General features: G+C 40.2%; 1 protein-coding gene across 6 annotated transcripts in view; it reads right to left on the reverse strand.

The window, feature by feature from the left end:
• Positions 1–7,375: 7,375 nt before the first annotated feature.
• Positions 7,376–24,889, reverse strand: part of CPNE4 (copine 4) — a 433,913-nt gene continuing 416,399 nt past the window's right edge. For all 6 annotated transcript variants that reach the window (XM_050938446.1, XM_050938442.1, XM_050938441.1 and 3 more), the window contains 4 exons: positions 23,290–23,341; positions 18,891–19,024; positions 15,220–15,456; positions 7,376–7,935 (listed from right to left, as the gene is read on the reverse strand). In XM_050938446.1, coding sequence (XP_050794403.1) covers positions 7,804–7,935; positions 15,220–15,456; positions 18,891–19,024; positions 23,290–23,341 — 555 coding nt within the window. In that variant the 3' untranslated portion in view covers positions 7,376–7,803. The remainder of the gene's footprint in view (positions 7,936–15,219; positions 15,457–18,890; positions 19,025–23,289; positions 23,342–24,889) is intronic.

Genomic DNA, 24,889 nt, shown 5'->3' on the forward strand with positions numbered 1-24,889 from the left:
AGATACACTCAAAGAGGCAGCTTTATTAACTAGCAACCCTTTAGCTATAATATGAGGGGGGAGATTCAGTGGGTCAAATTCTATTCTGTTTAAGACCCAATTCTATAAATGGGTCTGCATGGGCAGGCCCACTGAAGTCAATGGGGTTCTGCACATTTGCAGTAGTCCACCACACAGATGCATGCAGACCTTTACATCTCTTCTGTCATCCCCAAGGGAGTCACATGTATAACTGAGAGCAAAATTTGGTGCAGTAAGTTTTTCGCCATTATGTTATGACTGAAAGTTGGCTAACTAATAATGTCATCACTTTCAATTTGCTTCTCCAATTGCATTATCAAGAGAACTTTTGATCTATGGAAAGAAAAATCAAGAACATGTTTTCCAAGGTGTCATAAACAGATAGTTAAGAGTTAATGGAACAGAAGTACTTCATATCTCTTTTGCCTGTAAAGGATTAACAAGATCAGTGAGCCAGATTGTCACCTGACCAGAGGACCAATCAGGGGACAGAATACTTTCAAATCTTGAGGGAGGGAAGTTTTTGTGTGTGCTGTTAGTTTTTGGTTGTTGTTCACTCTGGGGGCTCAGAGGGACCAGACGTGCAACCAGGTTTCTCTCCAATCTCCCTGATACAGGCTCTTATATGTCCAGAATAGTGAGTACTAGGTAGATAAAGCGAGTTAGCCTTATGGTTGTTTTCTTTATTTGCAAATGTGTATTTGGCTGGAAGGAGTTCAAATGTGTATTTAGCTGGAAGGAGTTCAAATTTGCATTTTGCTGAAAGGATTTTAATTTGTACTTGTATACTTAGGCTGGGAGGGTATTCCCAGTGTCTATAGCTGAAAGACCCTGTAACATATTCCATCTTAAGTTTACAAAGATAATTTTTACTGTTTTTTCTTTCTTTAATCAAAAGCTTTTCTTGTTTAAGAACCTGATTGTTTTTTCATTCTGGTGAGACCCCAGGGAACTGGATCTGGATCCACCAGGGAATTGGTGGGGAGAAAGGAGGGAAGGGGGAGAGAAAGGTTAATTTTCTCTCTGTGTTAGGATTACTTTCTCTCTCAGGGACAGTCTGGGAAGGGGAGAGAGAAGGAGGGGGGAAGGTGGATTTTCCTCTCTGTTTTAAGATTCAAGGAGTTTGAATCACAGTGATCTTCCAGGGTAACCCAGGGAGGGGAAGCCTGGGGGAGGCAACGGTGAGGGAAAGGGTTTACTTTCCTTGTGTTAAGATCCAGAGGGACTGGGTCTTGGGGGTCCCCGGGCAAGGTTTTGGGGGGACCAGAGTATACTGGAATTCCTGGTTGGTGGCAGCGCTACAAGTACTAAGCTGGTAATTGAGCTTAGAGGAATTCATGCTGGTACCCCATCTTTTGGACGTTAAAGTTCAGAGTGGGGAATTATACCATGACACAAGGGTTTTAAAAATGATTTCTTCACTGTTTCCATTTGGAACCTGTAGAACCTTTTTTTCTAAAAGTACATTACATTATGCTGCTTACCACGGCACAACATTGTGATGATAGATAATTAGTACAGTCTTAAAGTAATAATAATTGACAGTATTACTATGGCTTTTCCCCTAGAATATGAGGTTTCGTTCATGTAACTGGGAGAATTTAGCCCATGACCTGATTTATGAATTGTGGATTTTAATGTGTGTATTAAACCAATTGTGATTATAAATATCTTTGAATATTCTGAACAGACCAATGGACAGAATTTTGAGACAGAAACTAGGGACTCGGGATCAGAGTAGACAGAAAAAGAAGAGATTTTAGATCACCGATTGCCCCACAAAGACAGGATACAGTCCCTGATAGAGGACCCATCAGACATTAAAATGATACATTTATGAATTAAGGCCTGTGGATGAGACTTGTCAGAGCTTGCTCAAAGAATCTACAGAGAATTCTGACCTGTCCAACCTTAAGACAGAATGGTCACCCTGAAACTCTAATTGAATTAAAGGAAATGTGAGAAATACTAATTTGTGAGCTGTATTTGTACATTTAACGATATTACTCATCACAAAGCCTTTAGTATCCGTTGAACTGGGCCTTTTTGAGTAATACATTATTCCTCAAAGCCAAATTAAAACTCTTTTGCCATATGGCTAATTATGCTTTCAGCACACTGTGTCACATCAGCTCATATATTACTTATATTTGGTTATGTGATCATTTTACATATTGGAATCCCTGTAGGTCAATGAACTGATGGGGATTTCTAGCTGATTTTTCAACAGTGTCCATGTGCTTTTTCAAGTACTTACATGTAACATAGGAAGCCTTTGCTATACACTGAGGCAGAAGAGTTTGCTCTTTGAAACCTGAACTGCAAACTCTTTTTCATTCAATTACTGGTGATGGCTATGTATTTTTCAGAACTCAAAATTTTATTCTGTTCAACCAATAGAAAGCTCCGCAGGTTCTGTGATTTTTCTCATGAAACTTTCATATACAGTCTCCAATATATGTGAAATTGATAGACAATTTATACACTACAGTATATGGTATCTGTTTCAACAGCTAATATCTCAAAGCTGGTATTCAGGTAATCATATACCTCTACCCCGATAGAATGCGACCCGATATAATACGAATTCGGATATAACGCAGTAAAGCAGTGCTCCAGGGTCTGAGTGCTCCGGTGGATCAAAACAAGTTTGATATAATGCGGTTTCACCTGTAATGCGGTAAGATTTTTTGGCTCCCGAAGACAGCGTTATATTGGGGTAGAGATGTACTGTGGAAACTAAACATAACACTGTGACACTGCAGCACGTATTCTTCATAGTGCTATTATTATGATATGCTTAGAGTATAATAATGATGCATGTTGTACAAGATGGTGTCATTGGAAAAGTTACGATTTGCTGAATATGGTTATCCTATTTGTATGCATGTATCATTTTTGTATCTGACGTTATGAATATTGAGTATGTATCTGTATTTCAAATGTACTTATACCCAGGTGACGCCCACTAGTCTAGATAGCTGGTTGGGAAGGGACTATTCAGGGTATTAACCCATTAAAGAAAACAAAAGGCCTTAAGAAAAGCTTATCTACCACCTGGTGAGCCTTCCTGAGAACACTCCAGACAGTCTGTAAGTAATGGCTGCTATGACTCTACAAGGACTTGTGACTAGGTCACATGATACTGCACTCCATCTTGGGATGTCAGTGTTTTTTCACAAACTAAGTTTGGGACAAAGAGTTCCCACCATATGCTAAAGGTATATAAGGCAGGGAGTGACATCATCTGTTGTTCTTCATTCCCTATGCAAGAAGACTCCTGGAAACACCTGAGAAAAAAAGACTGAACAGGTGTAAGTGCTGGACCCAGACTAAAGGGATTTCTAGCCTGTGTTTGAAAGACCTGGGGATTCCAAGCTGTAAAGCAAGTGCAGCTTGTCCCTTAAGAATTTGCAGCCTGCTTGTATCATCAGCCAGGGTGAGAATTCGCTAATTCATATCATATCATATATTTCTAGTATCTTAGACTTAGTTTGCAGTTTGTTTATTAGGTAATCTGCTTTGATCTGTTTGCTGTCACTTGCAATCACTTAAAATCTATCTTTTGTAGTTAATAAACTTGTTTTTGCTTTATCTCAACTAGTGAGTTGGAGTGAAGTGCATGTGAAATCATAGCTCAAGGGGCAAAGGCTGTTGCATATTCCTCTCCACACTGAGTGTGTGTGGGGGTGGCAAACTCGGAGTTTATGCTGTACAGTTCCCTGTGCAGCGCAAGATGCTATAATTTTGGGTTTATGCTTCAGAGGGAGTGCATGCCTGGGGACCTGACAGTTACCTTGGCTTTAGACTTTCTACTGTTGGTTCATGCAGCCTCTAATCAGAAAGCCTGCATGTAATTGCAGCTGGGTGTGTCCCTACCTGTGCGAATGCTGGTGGAAGTGTAGAACCGGGAGCAGGTCTGCAGCTTGTCACAGCAGCACAGTGAGAGATGGAGCCCAGGCAGTTGGGTCATAGGGCTCAGTAGTACCCCAGTTCCAGGTGGTATCCTGGGGGGAACCCGTCACAAACACCTCCAGTAAGTGACCTCCTGACCTAATGTAAGTAACCACTTCAGGGTAACCACAAAATCTCCACTACAGTTTGGTTCAGCCAGAATATGTTTACTAGGAAATCCATTTTTTGCTGATCCCTCAAGACAAGGTTCACTGTGTTTGTATGAGAAAAAAGGAATGGCTAGCTGAAATCTGGAGCCTTGAGCACTGAGGTGGACAGTATCTTATAAAGAAAGGAGATGCTATTTGATTTCTGTCTCCACTGCACAAACCAATGTGCACAGCACAGAAGAGGACTGCAACAATGGCTCTAGCTGTCTCAGACATTCACTGCACTTCATCTTTCTTACTCACTTCTAACAATTGAAAAATAGGTCTCTTCAGGAAAAATCCAAAAGAGTAAACATGTAAATGTGTAGATCAGTGGTTCCCACCTCTTTCCATCCTGGGACCTCAAGTTACCACAAAAGAAAGGGTCACGATTCCCCTTCCCATCTGTACATGAAGAAAGGGAGGAGAGTTGTGACCCCTACCTCCCATTCCCCCAACCCAGGCTCACCACCCCATAAGCTGTGAAATCATGAGCAATGCCCCACCCACCAAGCATTACTAACTGAACCTGGAGCTCCCAAACACCTGTGGAGGTTGAGATATGCAAAACAGCACTATATTATGTCATTTGTGACATGGAATACCAAGGTGGCTATGGTAAATGTGCAGTAGGTGAGTTAGGTGATCATAATGGTTCCTTCTAGCTTTAAAATGTATGAATATGAACATTGACTGTGTTGAACAAAAAATAGGTACAATACCAATAGATAGGATCATAGGAACTGCTAGACTGGATCAGACCAGCAGTCCATCTAGTCCAGTATCCTGTCTCCAACTACATCCAGAACCAGAAGCTTTAAGATATGTCTACACAACAGCTGGGCGGTGTAATTTCCAGTGTGGGTAGACATACATATGCTAGCTCTGCTTGAGCTAGCACCTAAAAATAGCAGTCTAGTTGCAGCCACCTGGGTGGCAACTTGGGCTAGCTGCAATCCTGTCCAATCCCTGGGATACAGACGAGACTGGCTAGCCGGAGCCACAGCCTATACTGCTGCAGCCACCCTGCTATTTTTAGGCAGTGGCTCGGGCCGAGCTAGCATACATATTTTTACCCTTGCTGCAAATCACCCTGCTCAGTTGCTGCGTAGAGATACTCAGATGAAGGTGTAAGAGCCCCGCAGTAGATCAATGTGCTCTTCACATGGGTCCCATCCTGATTGCTAATAGAGATTGGTTTAAGCCCTGATGCACTTGGTTTACATCTCTTCCAAATTTTGTGTCTTTGTGTCATTCTGACAGAGTTAGTTAGGTAGCAAAATACTACATCAATGATCATTATTTAGAGAAGCTTTAGCACTTGATACTACTAACTCCCCTCCTTTAAAAAAAGTGAATTTATTCTTTTGGTCCTCACTCATTGTCCCGCTACCATCTCTCACCCTTTTAGTTAAGCAGCAGGCATTGCTATATGCAGTCAATGGGCTCTGATCTAGTTTCTTCTCTATAAGTTGACGAAAGATCCTGATAAGAAAAAGAAATTGGCTATTACATTTGTAGGTCATGAGAATATGTTTTCTTTAACTGAGTATAGCACCTTGCCATTCAAAGCATCTTCCAAAAATTAATGAATTAAGTCACCCAACACTCCTTTGTGGTTCAACTCATTACAAGTTATCATCCCACTTTGCAGATAAGGACACCAAAGCAGAAAGAAATTAAACCACTTGCCCTAGATCACACAATAAATCAGTGGCAAAGCTAGAAACACAGAACGACTGAATTCCAGTTCTGTGCTTGAACCACTCAGCTGACAAGCCCCTTCCTTTGGAAGTAGAAAAAAAGACCAAAATAAGAGGAAAATCAGGCCTGGGGAAGCCAGCGGGTTATAGGTCAGTAATGAGATGCGTTGGCAGAGCTGGGTAGTCTATGATAGGAGAAATCATTGTATTTTCTTGCAAGAATACAACCCTAGAGGGAGAGAGCTGCTGCACATTGGTGTTAGCTGATATCAGCTGACACAGACCCTAAGTGCACAGTCAACCATTAAATGAAAAAGTGGATTTGAGATCTATTGCCTGGGACAGCTATAGACAATTTATACCTATGACCAAGTAAAATTTGCCAACAGATATCTCTGCTGTTCAACATCAGATCACCTGAAGGAATACTTAATAGGCAGTTAGAGAAATTACTCTGCAAGGACACAGATGGAATAGAAGTGAAATGTGCTAGATACACTTTACAGATATACATTATCTTCATCGAATGGTACCAAACCATCTATCAAAACTGATTTTTTGGAAAGTATTTTTAAATGAAAACAAGAAAACTAAAACTATATATTATGGAGAAATCCATGCTTTTCAACACATTTAAAAAAACCTACAGTGTAAGGGTGGATTTTTCCAAAGCACTCACCATTAGCCTGATTCTGTTGCAGTCAATGGCAAAACTCTCATTGACTTCAATGGGAGCAGAGTTAGGTCAATACTGAGGGCTTAGGAAAAATGTCTCACCCTAAACAGCTATTTTTGGCCAAAATTTCACCATCATCTTTTAACAGGTTGTGTGTTTAGCTGCTGTGTATTTTGCAAAACCGGATGTTAGACCTCAGACACTAGAAATCATAACCTGATTTTTTGTAAATGGAGAGATTCTAAATCTAAATACAATTTGTTATTTTCCTCCCTCACCCCATTAAAAAAGTAAGTCTAATAGTCTTCTGATATAAAACAGCTTTTTCACTGTATACAGGCAAACTCTGTACCAAGGAAGCCTTCAAGCTATTTTCTTTGTCAAAATTAGGCCATGCAACATCTGTCTTGGATAGTGCACCACACAAAAATTCGGTATTGTGAGTGAAATGAAAAATACAAACAAAAAGCTCAAAAACAGGCCTGATTATAAATCAAAGGTGGCCAAAATGTTGCCAACATACCAGCCAGTCAAGTCGCGTGGATCAAGATGGAACATGGCACTTAAGCACATGTAGTCCTCGAGGACCATATCTCCATATTAAAGATGAATGCAGCTATAGTCTGCTCATGTTACACTAATCCAATATGCCCTTGGGCTCTTGACAAGTTGCCAATGAAGCCATAGGCTGGCTGGGCTTCTTTGGGCACCCCCGTTATAAGATGCTGTCATTAGAATTGTCCATGCTTTGGGGCATACTCTTTCAGAAGTGTCTTAGAATGCTTTGGTCATTCTTTCCTTGAAGAACAGTGTGCTGAGTACAGGGTTTAGAGCAGGCAACTTTGTGGCATGAGAGAAATAAAGACAACAACTGCAAAACTGTGTTGTTTTTATTTTAAACATGCAAAATACAGTTCATGCATCTGCCATTTTGAAAAATCTTTCATTTCGCAGCAGATAAAACCAAAGATATTTTGGCTATCCGCTCTCAAATGTTTCAAAATGCTTTACAGTGGAAAGATAATAAGAAATTTAGCAAAATTTCAACAAACCTGTATAAAAACCAGATACAGATAACTTTTTATTTCAAGGCGACATGCTGTAAAGAGTTAGTTTCCTTCTTCTCATAAAAAGTTTTCAACAATAACAACTGCTTAACAGATTTAAGCCTTTAGGCTACACATGCAAAAAAAATTATTTTAGTTAAAAATCACCAAAACGTGCTATTTTGTTGTTTGTTTTAAAGTACAGTAGTTGTAGTAGTAGCAGTTTTGAGCTCTGTAAAAGTGTGCGGGGAAGTTCATGGCGCTAGTGTCCTGGAAGACTCGTACTCTGACATACATTTTGGTTTAATCCCTTTGCCATTGTAATAGTCCACCACTTGATTTGGAACTTCGGCCAAAACGCTTTTTGCTAGTGCAGCTGGGGATGCCTGCAGGAAATGGTAGAAAACACAGTGTTAACCTGTCGCTATGCAAAAGGTGCCGACTGTTCTCATAACCAGAGGCGCTGGGAGTTCATGGTCATAAGCATGGAATAAAAGCAGACCGATAGCTATCAAAGTACATGACACTATTTCAGGGCCTAATACTGCAAGTGATTCTGTGTCGGCAGACTCCTGCACCTGCACAAAGCCTCACTAAAGTCATCAAGGCTTTGCCCAGCCTGCCACCTGCTCAGTTCTCAGTGTGGGATGAAGACGTTACCCTGCAGCTGCTGTACCACTGCATGTGTTTGCTTGACTGCTGTTCATGAGAGTGCCAAGTCAGAACTAAAGGGATTGCCTGGTCAAAACTCTCTTGTCTGTGCTAACTATAACACTGTCAAATTGAAGAGGATTTAAAAGAATGTGAAAAGACTACAGGTCTGTCGCATCTTAGGCGCACTTAACATGTGCGATTTCAGTTTTACGCGGTTGGCAAAAACAAGGAAAAAAAAGAGAAAAATAACCATTTAAATACTGTTTCTGTAGTGCGGGTGATTCCGACCGCCATTACACTCTATGTAATTTTGAGTATCCGCGATTTTCACTTTAGGTGCTGACTGCGGAATGTAACCCCAGCGTAAGATGAGACAGACATGTACTTTACTTTTCACCATCCCTGACGTTTGTTTATCCTTTGCTCCTAAACAGTCTAGACAATAAAACTCAAGGAGTTAGGTTCACTTTAGTTTTCAGGCTCCAGAGTGCAAAGACTTATGTGCAAGCTTAATGTTAAGCATGTGAGCAACTCCACTGCGTTCAAAGTCAACCATGTGAAAGGGAAGCCTTTGTTAAAGTTCTGGGGGAAGTTTTAAATTCAAATAAAAATGTTTTTATTGAAATTAAAACAAATGTGAAAAACATTTCACTGAAAGGCTTCATGAAGCCTTAAAACAACCTAAATGTAAATTACAGGTCTAACCAGTGGTCAGCTGCAGACGGTTCACACCAGTTTGCTAGAACTGGTTGCTAAAATTAGACTCCGGTAGAGAACCAGATGTTAAAGAGCCAGGCAGGTAGGAGAACAAGTCTGGTCCGCGGGGCTGCCCTGTCCCCTACCTGAGCTCCCAGGATTCCCTGCTCCTGGCCCGCCCCCGCAGACCCGCAGCGTGGCCTGCTGCAGCTTCCTCCTGATGCTTTTAGCGGCTGCCAAGGTAAGGTGGGACTGGGAGCTCCAGGGCCACCCGGGGGGCAAGTGGGGCAATTTGCCCCGGGCCCTGCAGGGGCCCCCTGCCAAATGAGGATGCCCCCCCTCTTCCCCCGCAGAGCCACAGTGGCCAGCCGCGGCAGCTGGGAAGCCATTTGGAAATTACTACCTAATTAGTAATAAATGTACTTAAATATTCTTTAAAATGTTGTTTGTTCTTGCATTGTATACTTCAATATGAATATATTACTTTTTTAATAAGTAGTTCACATGTAATATTTTAAAATACAAGAAAAGGCATTTCATTCTTTATTATTGTTTGCTTGCTCTAACATCTCCTATATTTTCTTCTTTTCAAATGTATTTTAAATTCGTGTAATAAAGCAATACTTTGTTTATTGTAATAAACATGTAAACATGTCTTTTTATTGTTAAGTATGACTCCCAATGATTCAATGCATTGCCATTTCTTATGGAGAAAGGTACAAAAATACATACTGTGGATGAACATCCCTTTAAATCAGAACTTTTTTTAGGGAACTGGTGGTTAAGATTTTGGCAGCTCATCACTGGGTCTAACCTAGTGGCAGTGTCTCTGCACATGCTACATATTTTCATTCAAAGACCCTTAAATGCAGAGAGATTCCATAGCCATGACCGTCTGCATGTGCACAGGCCACACGCTGTCATTAGAGATTGAGAAAAGACTGGCATACATGATCGCAATTCCTTATTGTAAATACAGTAGGATTTTGCCAAGGACAGCTTAAAACATCATGGCTGAGAGAGGAAATTCCATGCCTATTGTGGGGTTGTTATTAAGCTGACAAACCAAGGCCCCGATCCTGCAATTAGAACCAGAGGACAGACCCTTGTGCCCAAACAGAGTCCCACTACTCATGCATTAAGGGGCCAACCCTGCCCTTCTTTTCAATATTCCTATTTCCAGTACTCCTCTAGTTTTGATAAGGAATGCTAATTAAGGGGCCTGATCCAACTCCCATTAATGTCATCATAAAGGCTCCCACAGACTTCAGTGGAACTGGAGTGGGCTGTAAATCAGGTGCAAACATTACTGAACTGACAGCAACAGCAACAGTAAAGCACAGGTGCCTAACTCCCTCTTCTTAAGCAAGGCAACTCTTGCAAAGGAGTATTCAAGGGCTGTTGCCCTTGGATATTTAACTTCTTTTCTTTGGCTAATAGATTCTCCCCTCATCACTCTTTCTAGATAATATTTTAGGTTCATGATATAAGCTGCATGGAAATGAACAAATTACAACCCCTGATTTATTCTCCTCCTCTCTGTCATTGGTTCAGACGCTTATCCCACCGCATATTTAGAATTTCATTCATACAGGAAGCATACTATGCATTTACTTATACGTATAAACGTGCCAATCCAAAGGTACAGAAAAAATGCAGTTAATTTAGATTAATTTAATAGTAACAAAGTATATCGATAATGAGGAAATCCTGGCATAAATTAGAGGAAGCAAAACTAATATCTGCATTTTGAGTTCTTGTACTTTACTGGTAATGTAAAAAAAAATTAAAACAGTAAAAAAAATAAAAGGAAAATAGCTTCACATTATGACATTTGAACTGAAATCTGCACGAGACACTTCTGCATAAACAAACAGACAAGGCAAAACAAACCCTTCTGGGGACAGCACACGTACATATATTTTTTCCAGGTATAAGACGTTACAAAGCCCTTAAGTATTAACTCTTTCGAAGGACAAATGTGGCATTTTCACAAGTGTTCAGCAATGGCCTAACTCTGCTCCCACTGAAATCAATAGAAAACACCTATTGACTTTAGTGGAAAAGCAGCAAATTTAGGCCAGGGCTGAGAATTTTGGAAAATTTGCCCCAAATACAAAAGAGCTGTTACTACACTGACCGCCACCTCCAGGCTAAATTAACACAAATAGACTCATATAAAGAACAGAAAGGCAAAAGAACTAACACAACATGTGCAATGCAAAACCAAGAATCTACAGGGCTTTACATGGCTCAGTTTTCAAAGCAGCTCCTACTGACTTCACTGTGGAGTGAGGGTGGCATTCAATACTTCTGAAAATCAGTTCCATACCAATACTCCTGGCCCCACCACATCATCACCTCTTCTCTGTGTTAGTGTCAGTTTTATTTAATGAAAGCATCAACTCTGTAAATGGACCCTTTATTGTGGGTTCACATTACAGAGCCCCATTCACTTCAGTGGGGCAAGCCTGGACACAGGAGTCCATTCTAGTGGATCTCATTCCAGAACCGGGGCCCTAGCTGGTAAGTTTGTCAGTGTATGGATCATGGGCCTGATTCTCCTTGCTCTGGCAATGTGCACCCACTTTAAGGCCAAAGTGGTGTAAAGAGGCCTTTGTATAAATGAGAACAACACCTTATTTATGTCCTTGGTTGGTAAATCACATGAGCTGCAATGGCACTTCATCAATGATAAAAAATAAAGAGTTATTCTTCATAGGAATTAAACACAGATGATAAATTAATTTTCACTATAACATTTTTCTGGCATTTAATGATATGCTTGAACAGCACTGTAGCAACAAACAACTCAAGATGAATACTTCTCAATGGATGGTTAATACACAACAATCAACTCAGCCAGCAGTGGGAAAATACTTTCCTCTGATGATAATTGGTATATATTACAAATGGCTTTGATTCAGTTCTAGAGGCTCACCATGCTTAATCTTTAATTACAAAGCATACTACAAAACATTGCTCCTTGCAGAAGCAGGGGCTTGGCTTTCCACACTCTTCCATGATGTGTGTTGTTAAGTCACAGTTGTTAGGCTTTATGATTAAACACAATGGAAAATGAAAAACGATCCACAGGCTGCATCAGATTTGTGCATGGTACATCTATCATGAGTCCATAAGGCTGAAAAATTCAGTGCTTAAAATCTCCATCGCAGAATGCCATCAGTTACACACGATTTTCATACTCTTATACATTTTGGCAATTGTTCATGGGCATCACTATTCTGCTTTTATTAGAGAATGACACATAAATGTTTGGATGATGATAATTCTGGAGGACAGAAATTCAGTTCAGTCCAGAGAAAACATTTTCTCTTTTTATTTTCATGTTACTCCATAGCAGTCAGGCTAAATGTGGAATCTAGTCAAGATGCACAATACTTGTGGACAATTGTTTTTAACTGTAGTGATTACCTGGGTTGTTATCAAAGCCCCATGATTCTAGGATTTGCTAAGAACCATCACTATTATAATTCTTTCTACACCATCAAAGATGTGCATTACCCTGGAGAGACTAGTCTAAAAGTCAAGGTCCCTGCGCTGAAGAACGTACATATATAAAAATCTTATCCTCCAAGGTGCTAAGTGACAACATGCAGGAAGAACGTAGCAACTCGTAGCACTAGGCCTTCATAATGAAATTATACAGTTGGTATTAAAATGACTATGAACACTACCAAAGGACAATACTCACTTCCTATAGAAGTCCTGATCCAACAAATCACTTAAGCACATGCTTAACTTTAAGCCTGTGAGTAATCTCAATCACTTAAATGAGAATACTTATGTGCTGAAAGTTATGAGTATGCTTAAGTGCGTTTCTGGAACAAGACCTGCCCCAAGGGATGGATTTTATATGCTCATTTTTACTGACTCTCCTTTCCAGACTTCATCTGTTTCTCCTGTAATTATAGTGATCCAACAAGTTATTCTAATGTTAGACCCATGAGGTAGATTTTCAGTTAGGCTAGTATTGTCCAAATGTAGGCACCCTGCTAATACAAACATTACCTTGGGTACTTCCTGTAATAAAGAGATTCATCAAGAGGTAGTTATCATCTCAAGCATTTATTTTGCACCTATTACACTGGTATCTGTGCACTTAAAGTGTTAAGCTGAGACACTCAAGATCTCAATAAAGAGACTGAATACCATGCTTTATAAGTTACGTGGGTTCTTCTGAGATGGAGAGAATATTGTGTATATCGATAGAGAGAGAGACCAAGTTTCTCTTCTTTTAATGAGCAAAATAACTTTCCAAGATTGCTATCCTTTCAAATTTCTGAAAGTTAACCTAAAACTACTAAAGACAACAGATACTTGTAGTTTACCCACAACTGGCAATGAAGATCACAGACTCTCTCACAAGTTAGCAGCAGCACAATGTATTCAGTGTTCAGAAAGAATTGCAATGGTCAGGATCAATCAAGGATGATTTCAGCTTTGTCCTAAAGTCACAATATGGCATTAAAAACAGAAAAAGAAGTTGGCTTTGCCAGTTCCTCATGGAAACATATTTTCAACTAACTAAAAGGAGGGCTAGTACCAACTCAAATAACTTACCTTTCAGTGCTTTCACAATACACTGCATCTAGAGTGAAAAGCTGCACACTGTACAGGGGAATTTTGAATTATGAGCAGGTCATGATCACACCTTATTAAAGCTTCTATTTAATAGCAGGCTTAGTAGCGCTGACAAGTAATGGATACAACTACACCTTCAGGGGAAGATCATCAGCTGACGACTTCAGTGGAAGCATGACAATTTTAGACTGGCTGAGGATCTGCCCCCAGGAATCTTAGTCTATCCCAAACTAAAGCTGAAGAGAAGAGAGAAACCAGGTTATTTTGTGAGATTGGAGCGATTGTCACAATGGGACCTTGTGAGTGTAGGAGGGATGTGTGTTTTTAATTAAAATGTGGCAAAATGAGATTTGGAAGAGGAGAAGATGAACTGAGAATCTCCTTCTGGTAATAAAAAAGCAGAGGGCAACAAAATGTAAGCAAAAGGCACGTATTTCAAGACACAGAACAACCCATAGATGTAATAGGCCCTCAACAATCCTAAAATCAACATAACCTTTGGTGTAGATAAATCCAGAACTGTGGTTCACTAGTACATAGGATCTGCATGGAAAGGTCTAGTCCACAAAAAATAAGAAATTCAGTTAATAGGATACAGTACAGTGGAAAGAACTAATCAGAATTAAATAGTGAAAACATAGTTCCAAGGCTCCTTGCTGCTAAAAGACAGGAAGCAGATTTACTAAGGTAGGAAGGAAAAAGAGGAGAGACAGACAAAGAAGAGGGAAAGGGAGAGAAAAGAGGCCGGAGAAAGAACAGAAGAGGTAAAGAGGAGAGAGAGTTGAAGACAGATAAGAGAAAGTTGGTGCGCGCGCGCACGCGCACACACACACACACAAAATCCCCTCCACTTTGACAAGGAAGAAAATGGGATCCTGTGAAGCATCATTGTATGTGGAAGAGTTGCTTCTGTGACATGGTGCCTGAGTTTCCCTGACCCTGAAGAAAGTCAGGGCTGATGCCGAGAGTTTCAGGTGCTACCACGTAGGAAGTGGTGACTGGGGACAGAAGTGTGCAGCGCCAGGACATGGCTGCACTCCATTGCCATGTTCCCCCATCAGTTTTAACAGGCAAGTTAAAGCTGGTCCACTTTACCCTTTTCATAATGTATCTCCCACTCACCCCCACCTCACATCCCCTAAGGGTGCATTCTGGGGAATAGTGGTTGGCAGTGGATTCAAGATGCCATGCTTACACAGAGTTTGGGGAGACAGAGCAGGGGTGGGAGGAGGCAACAAGGAATCACTGGCCCTCTCCATGGATGGTCCTGCCTCTGCTGGTTTAGGGGGCTGAATTCTGACAAGGAAACAAATCTGGCATAAACTGTGTGAGATCAAATTCACAGTGATTCCAGTCTCTATGTGGAAACGACCAGTCTGGGTTATACTATAGACCTCAGGGATGAGAGCCAAACAGAGGAGGAAGAAAAACAGAGGTTTAAAATACATCAGGACAAATACAAATGAGAGGAGAAAAATTGAGAAATACAGAACTGAGGGCTCATATTGTAACCAAAAAAGAGACACCTCAATGTCTCACTGAAATATAGTTATTTTCCCCTCTCTTTTTTCCTTCTCTCTCATGCATCTTAGCTTTATTCCATTTCATTTTCAAAATAAAATGCTGCCATTTTGCTGAGTTCTTGTTTCAGTCTAAGCTAAGAGCAAACTCTGAAATGCAGCCTCTAGACTGAACAGACTGAAAATCCGTCTTACATGTTTGAAGTTCCTAAATGGCACAAATTGGACGATGTCTCGAAGAACAGGCTCGCCCTTGGGGGACCTCAGAATCCCGTCGTCGCCATCTAGCATCTGCATATCACTGAAATCGGCGTTTCCAATCCCAACGATGATGACTGACATAGGCAGGTGGGAGGCATGAACGATGGCCTCCCGGGTGTCAGCCATGTCTGTGATCACGCCGTCTGTCAGAATCAGCAAGATGAAATATTGCTGCAGGTTGGGAAAGGAGAGAAGAGCAGGGGAAAATGTCATTGGTTATATAAACCTTTATCTTAAGCTTCCTCCATTTTTCTAATGCACGTTTATGGCAATCATAAACGATGGCTTTGGACAAAGTCTGTTTTTAAAAAAGAAATGTTCTCAGAGGTGGACTGCATCCCACAGGAATCAACCTCCATTGGGGTGACCCCTAGATTATCTTCAGGTGTTTTTTACCTGGGGTTTTGCTAATTTCCAGGAGGTAGGGGAAGCCAAGAGGAATATTATGTTGAGGAGAATGGTGGATTCCTGGCTTCTAGGAACATGGCAGTTGTCAGGACTTTTGCTTGGAGGCTTGACTGGTCTCGCTCCCCCTTGGCTTGTGATCCCTACATGTCTCACTTTCCTCTGCTGATGGTTTCTGACCACACTCTTATGCTGAGGACCAATGGAAGGAGAAAAGAGGCAGAGATAGATGCTGCATTCCAGTATCTGAAGCTGGGGAAGAACTGTTATGGAGATCACAACAGTTTTGTTTAGGGAGCCAGCATTGCTGTCAGGTAGGTAAGGTGAGAACAGTTTTCTGCCCAATGGAGGTTTGGCACTCAGGGGAGGACTAATGCATGGGGAAGGTTCCTAGTTTGTCCAGAAGTGTGACAGGGGCTCCTCCAGGACTTGGGCGTGGAGAGAGAATGAGAAACTTTTTCAAATCTACCGTCAAACCCTGAGGAGAGGTTAAGTCATTCTCAGGTTTCTAAAAGAGATTAAGCATTTTAGTGCATTTGTCAGTTCCTTTCTCTACTCTGAGTTACACTGAACTAGATGCAATGGGATTCATTTGATAAGTGAGGAAGAATGACTCTCACTTGGGCCTTTCTGGACAGCGAGGCAGCCGGGGTGCACTTTATGAAGGCAACTGATTCTTTACAAGGCTGACTACTTTACAAGGAAACTGATTCCTGCATAGGAAGTAGTAGAACTGAGTCACTGTGCGTGTGGGAACAAAGCAGAGAAACTCCATACAGTTAAAGTTGAGCTGTAATATTATCCATATATAAAATGAGCACACACACAAACATTCATTGCCTCTCGTCTGTGAAAACCAAAATACACAAAAAAAAAAAATTTCCTGAAGAGTCATGCTGCAAAGTAAAATAAATGCATTTTTTTTCTTTTCTATCTAAACACGGATATAATAGATCCTTGGACCCCAATGTGTGAAATACAGCCCACAGTGTTCTATATTTTGGTCAGCAGCCATCCTCTCAATCTGGACAGCTCAACTATGGAGCAGTGATTATAGTTACATTTTAAATGAAAATTGAATACCATATAATAATACTATTTATTACACATGCACTACTTTTCATCCAGAGCCCCTTAACAAAGGTGGTTAAGCATTAATATCCTCATTTTATAGACGAGGAAATTGAAGTACAGAGAGTGTGAAGTAACTTGCTTAATGTCACACTCTAATTCAGTGAGACAATTGAGAAGAGAGCCCAGTCTTCAGACTCTCAGCGAAATGTCCTGGGACTAGATGGACTCTGGTGGATTTAGAGTGACCAGATGTCCCAATAATATCGAGACTGTCCTGATATTACAGGCTGTGTCTTATGTATGCAACTATACCACCCCTTCCTCTTCGAAAAAAGAAGTGTCCCAATTTTTCACACGTGCTATCTGGTCACCCTAAGTGGATTATTTTAAGAAGTCTAGCCCCTAAGGACTATACTATGCCGTAATTCATTCATCTTCTTCTGCATTAAACAATTCTATTTAAAACTGTTGCGTGGAGAACACCACTGCAGCCATATACCAGACAAAAGAAGAAAACTCTGGGAAAGCCCTAGCTGTGGTGATGACAATGGTGCCGTTTTACAGATCTGTTCTGGTATGATATATAGTGCAGTCCTCTTCCCCTCAGAGGTATGCAAGGATTTCTTTCATCTCTGACTCCAACATCAATGCTATTCTGGCACATTTTTCAGATCCAATTGTAGATGATGCTTCACAGCACTAACACATTTTCCCTCCCTCATTTTGAGTCCTGCTGGGCAGAGGGAGAATAAGTACAGTGCATTTCAATCACATTTAAAATAAATTCTGTACTTAGGCCTTTCAGCTGAAAGAAACTGTCATGGGTCTTATCACAAATGGAGAGGTGCAGACTTTTCTTACTATTGTTAAAAGCAACGGAACACTTCATGATGGGAAAAGCAAACAAAGTTCTACAGCCATAGTTGAATATGATCTCAGGGAAACAAAGGAGCTTCTAGCATGGGCTCTGTGACGTGGCCATCTTTTTTAACCCTTTGCCTCCTAAGATCAAACGTATTTAGGGCCTACCCCAATTTCTTTGCACTTTATGCTGTCATTTACACCTGTGCAAAGTGAACACAAAATGCTGCCATCCTGATTTGGTAGCATTTTGCACTGCTTTTGCACAGATACAAATGGCTGCTTGAGGTGAAAGGCAGTGGAGAATCAGGCCACTTCATTCCAAAATGGCTCTTTCGTTCTTACAGATCAGTAAGTTCTAAATAAAAGCTGTGCCTCCTAATCATTTGTAGCGCCCATCACTCTAGTATCTAAGCATCTAGTGCAATCGCATCAATGATCTACTGGCTATCAAGTGGTTTGGCAGAAATCGCGCTGTAACATGGTGAAGACAGAATATGAAAACAGAAAAAAATGGCAGGCAATATAAGAAAATGCCCACACTGTATAAAAATGACAAATGATTAGTAGGAATGGTGGGCAAGCAGGGTTTACCTTTGAGAGCTCGGTCAATGAATGGAGCTCTGTGTCTTTTCTGTGCATGTTTGTCATAAAATTCTGGAGTAAGCTCACAAGGATCATTGTGTCAGGGTCTGGCACAGTTGCCACGACCAACACACTGTGGGCCTTGAGCATATCATTTGGCCTCTCCTTGTATAAAACAATTACAACAACACTGTGCACGTCTATAGCACCTCCCGTCCAAGCATCTCACACAGTTATGTGAGCTAGTCACAGAAAGTTTTTAGACTCCTGGGTTGGATCCCATGCTGATGTAAATGGACATACTTCTATTGGCTTTAAGGGTAGCCGTTTGACTTCCAGGGAACTAAACCAGTTTATCCCTGCTGAGGATCAGGTCCAATCTTTCCTCATATGACATCATGCCACAACTGATATTATATTGGATTGAGAAAAAAGCAGGTTTTAGAACTGAGCTTGGGAATATTTATCAGAGAAAATGTCAAGTACAGGGTCCTATGTGACCCTGATTCTATTTGTCTTACGTGAAGACATTTATGGAGGCTGCTAAGATATAGCAGCATTGAGAAATTATTCATATCTCGTTTATTAAAATGACCCAGATCATGACTGCCAAGCAAAGATCCAATATATAGCAAGACAAACAGGTCCTAGCATAGCTTGCAGTTTGCTGCTATTCTTACCGATGCCTCTTTGGTGTTAGTCTCCTCCGAGGCTGATTGAGCCACTTTCTGGATGATGGGAGCAATGTTTGTCGGCCCATAAAGCTGTAGCTTAGGAAGGCAGCTCTGATACGCTTCAACAACTCCTTGTATCCCTTAGATAAAAATGAGCAAGCAGAGAAAGTTAAGGAGGAAGGTAACAAGGAGCACATATCTGGTACCATGTTTAAGTTGCAAATTAAAGACTCTTGATCAATTTTTAAATGAGTTGGTGCAATTCTAACACATGAGGAATAAACTGCCTCAGTCAATTTATTCTGTACAGTTGTGAATTTGCAAGATGGTTTCAAAGAAGCTGTGTCCAGCTGCCCTGACCTGCTGTAGCTGTTTTGTAATGTACAATTCATTACCCTGCTCTTCTTACTAACAGCACTTAGTATACATTTTGCAGGGATTAGCTGTACTGTGTTGGAGTTAACATGCACAATTCGCAAATGCATTAGACTCATCATCTTCAGTATAGACGCTAAGTGATCACTTGGGCACCAATGTGTATACTCAAGGAATATAGACTTTAGTGATGAAAAGATGATACCCCTTTGACAGTTCTCTCTCTTTTTAGAGAAAGATTTACTTCTGCTTCATCAAAGCAGCAATCAGCAGGCTCCCTCTTTGTTAATACTTTTCCCTGGTGCTATGGAAAATATTTTTTCAGGGTTAATTTGAATAATAGTTCTCACAAGTTAAATCTCAATCTGAGCAAAAAGTGTAAAAGCTAAAAGGAAACAGAAAGGCACTTTGCTGTCTATTGCAAAATGTACTTCAGTCACCAGGTCTTGGTGAAGAAGGAGCCATTTTTGGACATGGTGTCACCCTTTTTTCATCCCTGGGAAGTGGGAACTTAGGCAGATCAAGGTAAATTATATTTGCAGACACCGTGTAAAGATTGGAGCTCAAGTATTGGTATTTTCAGCTCCTTGCCCTTGAGAATAGGAATTTCCTGGTGTGTTAATGCAAAGTGCAGTAGTTTCAAAATTTAGAACTCCCAAAGCACAAGGATAGAGAGTTAGTAAGAAAGTGAAGGCCCAAAGAACTTTGAAGAAGGAGGCTGAACAGTGATGTTGTTTCACTAAGATCCTAAACTGATCTTGTTCCTAAGGGGAACTCTCAATGGAACTTGTGGAAAGTGATCCAATAAAGAACTATAACAAATCAAAGGACGCTGTAATTACATTAAACAAATACTATGGAGAATAGAACATCTTGATTTTTACAGTTATGTACCTACTGAGCTTATTTTCCCTGCCACTTACAGCACTACGAGTTAAAAGAATGATCTTTAATTCTGGCTGTGATTACTAGTTAGACTGTAAGCCTACTACTATATGTTACAAACTTTTCACCAGTAACTCCAGAGAGGTTAAATTAGATAGGACAACACATAGCAGGGCAGAAGTCCTTTGTCTTGGGGGTCCCTTTGCTTAACACCCAGTTTTAAACCCAGTGAGGATCTGATCCAGATATACATATTGTCTCTTTCACTAAGGCCTGCAAACTTTATTAAGATAAAAACACAAAACATAAAGTTTGTGCATATATTATATTTATTAATAAAAATATATTAAAATACACAAAAATAAATCCTATCCAATGTAGTCTGGTATATTTCAAAGGGTTTCTCTGAACCAGGAAAGGGGAAAGTATACCAACTATACCTTTTTTTGCATATATCCTCAAGCAATACCCATCAGAAAATATTTACTCTCTTGTCATATTATAATAAAATGTCCCTTTTAGTCTAAAGTTTATCACCTCTCGGATTGTTTGTCATCCTTGGACATCCCTTTGTTTTTCAGATTGCCCTATTAACGTACATACAACTTACTTCACAGTGTAATTCATAAAGGTTTGTAATACACTTCGAGTTCCTTGGATAAAGTATGCTATTTAAATACAAAGAGAGTGTGTGTGGAGCTATACAAAAGGAAAGCAAAGATAATTGCTCGGATTGCAGGCTCTACAATCTCTCAGTTACCTTTCTTTCTCAAACAATAAATAGTGTGTGAGCATGCACAAAAACAATTGAATTTAAATACCTAGAGTGTTCAAAGCTTGCTTCTCCTCTAAAAAGTGACTCCGTACAAAATGGCATCATGGGGTTCAATATTTATTGTTTGCCCCAACGATTTCCATATTAAATGTGCTCGGTTTACAAATAAAGTTTTTTTTAAATGCTAGCTTGCAAACCTACTGTGCACTTAGAGAATCAAGCTGGGTTTCCTTCCATCTCATGCATGACCATCAATAATAAAGGTTCTGCAGGCCAAATGGGGCTCTCTGTTACAGCTGTGCATCCATAAGAGTCTTCAGTGGTTTTAATGGGTTTGCAGAGGTGTAACTGATTGGAACTTAGTAAGAAGTTTTGCTCATGTGCAACTAAGAAAATAATCCAGTTCCTACTTCCTTAGCTGTGTTAGCTTAAAGTGCCAATAGGAATAAAAATCAATAAACATTATTTTAGCTGCTGATTTTCTGAGTAAGGAGATGCAATCTTTACCCAGTCACTATTCAGACTAGAATGACTCTTTAACTTTTATCCTGATGTCAATGTACCCTAGTGGCCAGTGACAGTTTGCTATTCACATACAAAATGGGATTTCCTTTTTTACTTCTAAGTGAATCAAAAGAATGCTTTTTCACTATAGGAGTCATCAATTTATTGGTCTGCACCAAAAGTGTTAGGCAAGAACTTGTTATCACACTAGCTGTGTTTTCTGTGATTTTTGTCAGTATAAAATAAATTATATGAGAAAAAATGGGGCCCTTCCATTCTTTATTTCACCTTTTTTTTCCAGGAGCACCATCTTGTTACAGAATATATTGGGGTTCTGACAATTAAAATATAGGGTATTTAAGGAAGCTGAACGAGAGATCACAGACTAATTGGTTCAGGAATTAATGAAGAGTCAGTGGCAGGCAATGAGGAGTAGCAACAAATGATTAAACTGGATGCTTTGTGGTCTCTCTCTCACTTTCACCCAACTGGAATTATTTTTAATGGTACCAAGGAGAACTGAATAATAATAATACCTAGCTCTTATATAGCAATTGCCATTAGTAAATCTCAATGTGCTTTACAAAGGAGATAAACATCGTTGTATTATAGATGGGGAAAATGAGATAAAGAGAAGTGAAGGGGCTTGCCCAAGGTCACCCACCAGGTTGTTGGCTAAGACAGACTAGAACCCACATGTTCTGAATCTCAAATCAGAGTGTAAGCCACTATGCTATACTTGATAAGCCCTTCTGAGATATTTTTTGGAGGTTTTTTTGAGTGTGGTTTTAAAATTCTCTCTCAGACATTTCCACACTGCATCATGTCTTCCTACACCTCTCAGTCTTAAATATCCCTGCATTCTAAATATTGATTAGATGACAGAGTCCTAAATACAGAACATGATAAATTAAAACAAATAACAAAAAACCTAACAAAATAAACAAGCCAATGGTAAGTTCAAACCACAACTACAGAATATCTCTCCTGTCCCTTTGCTTTTCACTGGCCAGGATACTGAGCTAGATGGACCATTGGTGTGACCCAGAATGGCCATTCTTATGTTCTTATGTGTTTTCATGGGATCCCTCAATACTCCCTCCTCTGCTGATAAAAAGAGAATATTCTAAATCTCTAGTGTGCTGTCTCTAATACTTTGTACAAAGTAAGCAATGAGTTACATCACTACGTATTAGTGTAAAAGCATCAATCATTACTGCCCATCACTTATAACTACAACATATTTATCAAAATCTAATCAACAATTTTATCCTTTAACTATTGATGATTAGCAATAAGTGCTATTTTTAAATTTCAGCTGTTAGCTAAAAATCAAAGGCCCAAATTCCGCACTGTGTTGGGACTAAGTTGTGCTGCATCACTGGAGTAACTAAGAGAAAGGGGATATGATCAGGAGTGTCTTATGCCACAGTGATCCACAGCTGCTGTTCAGAGCCCTTGACACCACATGCAGTTGGTGTGATTTACAGCAGTCAAATTATGTCAGGGGACTGGCCATGCACACAGATGGCCCTGGATCCAGGGAATGCAAAGACTGACTTTGCATCTCCCATCATCCTGAGCTGTGCAGTGTTTCCCTTAACCAGAACTGAGTATCTGGGCAAAAATAAGGAAACACTAGAAACTCAGTTTTCAAAAGTGTTGAGTGATTTTGGGAGCCTCAGTTGCTGGGTGTCCAACTTGACATACTTTAAAAACAATCTGATTTTCAGAGTGTAGAGGCTAAGCACTTTTTAAAAATCAGGCATCTCATGTTGGACACTACAAGTTGAAGCTCTTAAAATCACTCACCACTTTGCATATGGCGGAAGTACAACAATCTGCTTTCCTTAATGCGAGTGTTACCTGCACATTCTGGGTTGTCTTCATTAAAGTTGATTGCAAAGTCATGCGAGACCTACACATTGACAAAAAGGAAAAAAGAATCAGACTTTAGTTCAGAAAAATGATTCCAAGTTGTCTTTCAGTTTCCAAACACCCATTACATGCTTTCTGTGTTAAACAACAGGCAACTTTTAAACTTGGAGCCAATCAATTTGAATTGCAGAGTGAGTCGGAGCTCCCTGCAGAGCTGAAGGGACAAGAAAATTTGCTGGAATCAAAGAAGTAGCTGCTGACAAAAAAACAAAAAAGAAGAGAATATAAAAAAACACTTCAGCACATGAGAACTTCAGTAAATACACTGCAGAAACGGCACTGCCAATATCTGTCACAAAAGAATGGCCTAGATTTCAGGACACATTGAGAGACATGCTCTCTCCAGTTGAAAGATGAGAGTTAAGGAAAATTATGCTACACTGTAGAATCACTATTAAAATAACTTTGGGTGTGCAGTAAACCCTCATTCACAATGATGAGCAGTTACTTGTATGAAACCAATGGGATTACGGGGGCGGGGGCTGGGGGAGGGAGTAACTGCTCCCCAGTGTGAATCAGAAAATCATAATCTGGCCTATTATGATGACGGAAAAAATACAAATAAATACATTGATGAAGCTGAGATAGGTTGGTGCTTAAATTTGAACCAGGGGTAGGGAAATAAAAATAAAATTAAAAAAACCCCAACCCTCAACCACCGAAGTTCTTCTAAATGTCAACAGAGTTGCAAATGCCCCACCATCCTCACAAAACTAGTTCTATAATAAAATATACACATATCACCTTCTCCTGGGTCCTTGTCTAAGAAAAAATACTGACAATGCAAAAAGTGGGTGGGTTTTCTAACTAAAAGGGAAACTTGAAATGTGGTGACCTGGAAACGTATTAGATATTTAAAAAATCAGTTTCCCCTTCAGCTTTCTGGCACTCTCAGCATTGGACCTCGCAGTGATTATCTGTTGGGACTGATGTTCTCCTCTGAAGCACCTCTCCATTTCTGAGGCTGGTCCCTTCTCCCCGGTCCACATCTTTCTCTGGTTCTAGACTCCATTTTTCTCCATCTGCCTCCACTATTGTAGTCCTCATCCTTTTTACTCTCTTTAACTCCACTGCCCTGTCACTTATCGTCCATATTCCTCTCCTTACTATACACATTTCAAACATCTGGACCAAATTCTGTGTCATGTTGACTATCCATAAACTGTATATGTCAACTGTAATGGTGGGATAAGTTCATATTAAGGGAGACTAACCCTTTGAAACTGCATCTATGAGACTTATCAGTGTTGGACTGCTAGCCCAAATATGGCTGTGCATCTACAGTGTGTGGAGTGGCTAGCATAAGCCATAAAGAGGGTTTGTTTTGCATAAAAGGGAGACTGGTTGACAAAGAAATATGGTAACACCAGTCATCTGCAAGGGTATAGCTCTGAAAGATAGGATCAGGTAACTTTATCCTACTTAGAGATCAAAGGTTATGTGCTAGCAGTACACTGTTTGCTGTCCACAAAAAGCAACATGATGGGCTCCATCCACTTAATGGTTACATAAATGGGCTGGGACAAGG

This window comes from Gopherus flavomarginatus, chromosome 2 (assembly GCF_025201925.1).
Source record: "Gopherus flavomarginatus isolate rGopFla2 chromosome 2, rGopFla2.mat.asm, whole genome shotgun sequence".
NCBI lineage: Eukaryota > Metazoa > Chordata > Testudines > Testudinidae > Gopherus > Gopherus flavomarginatus.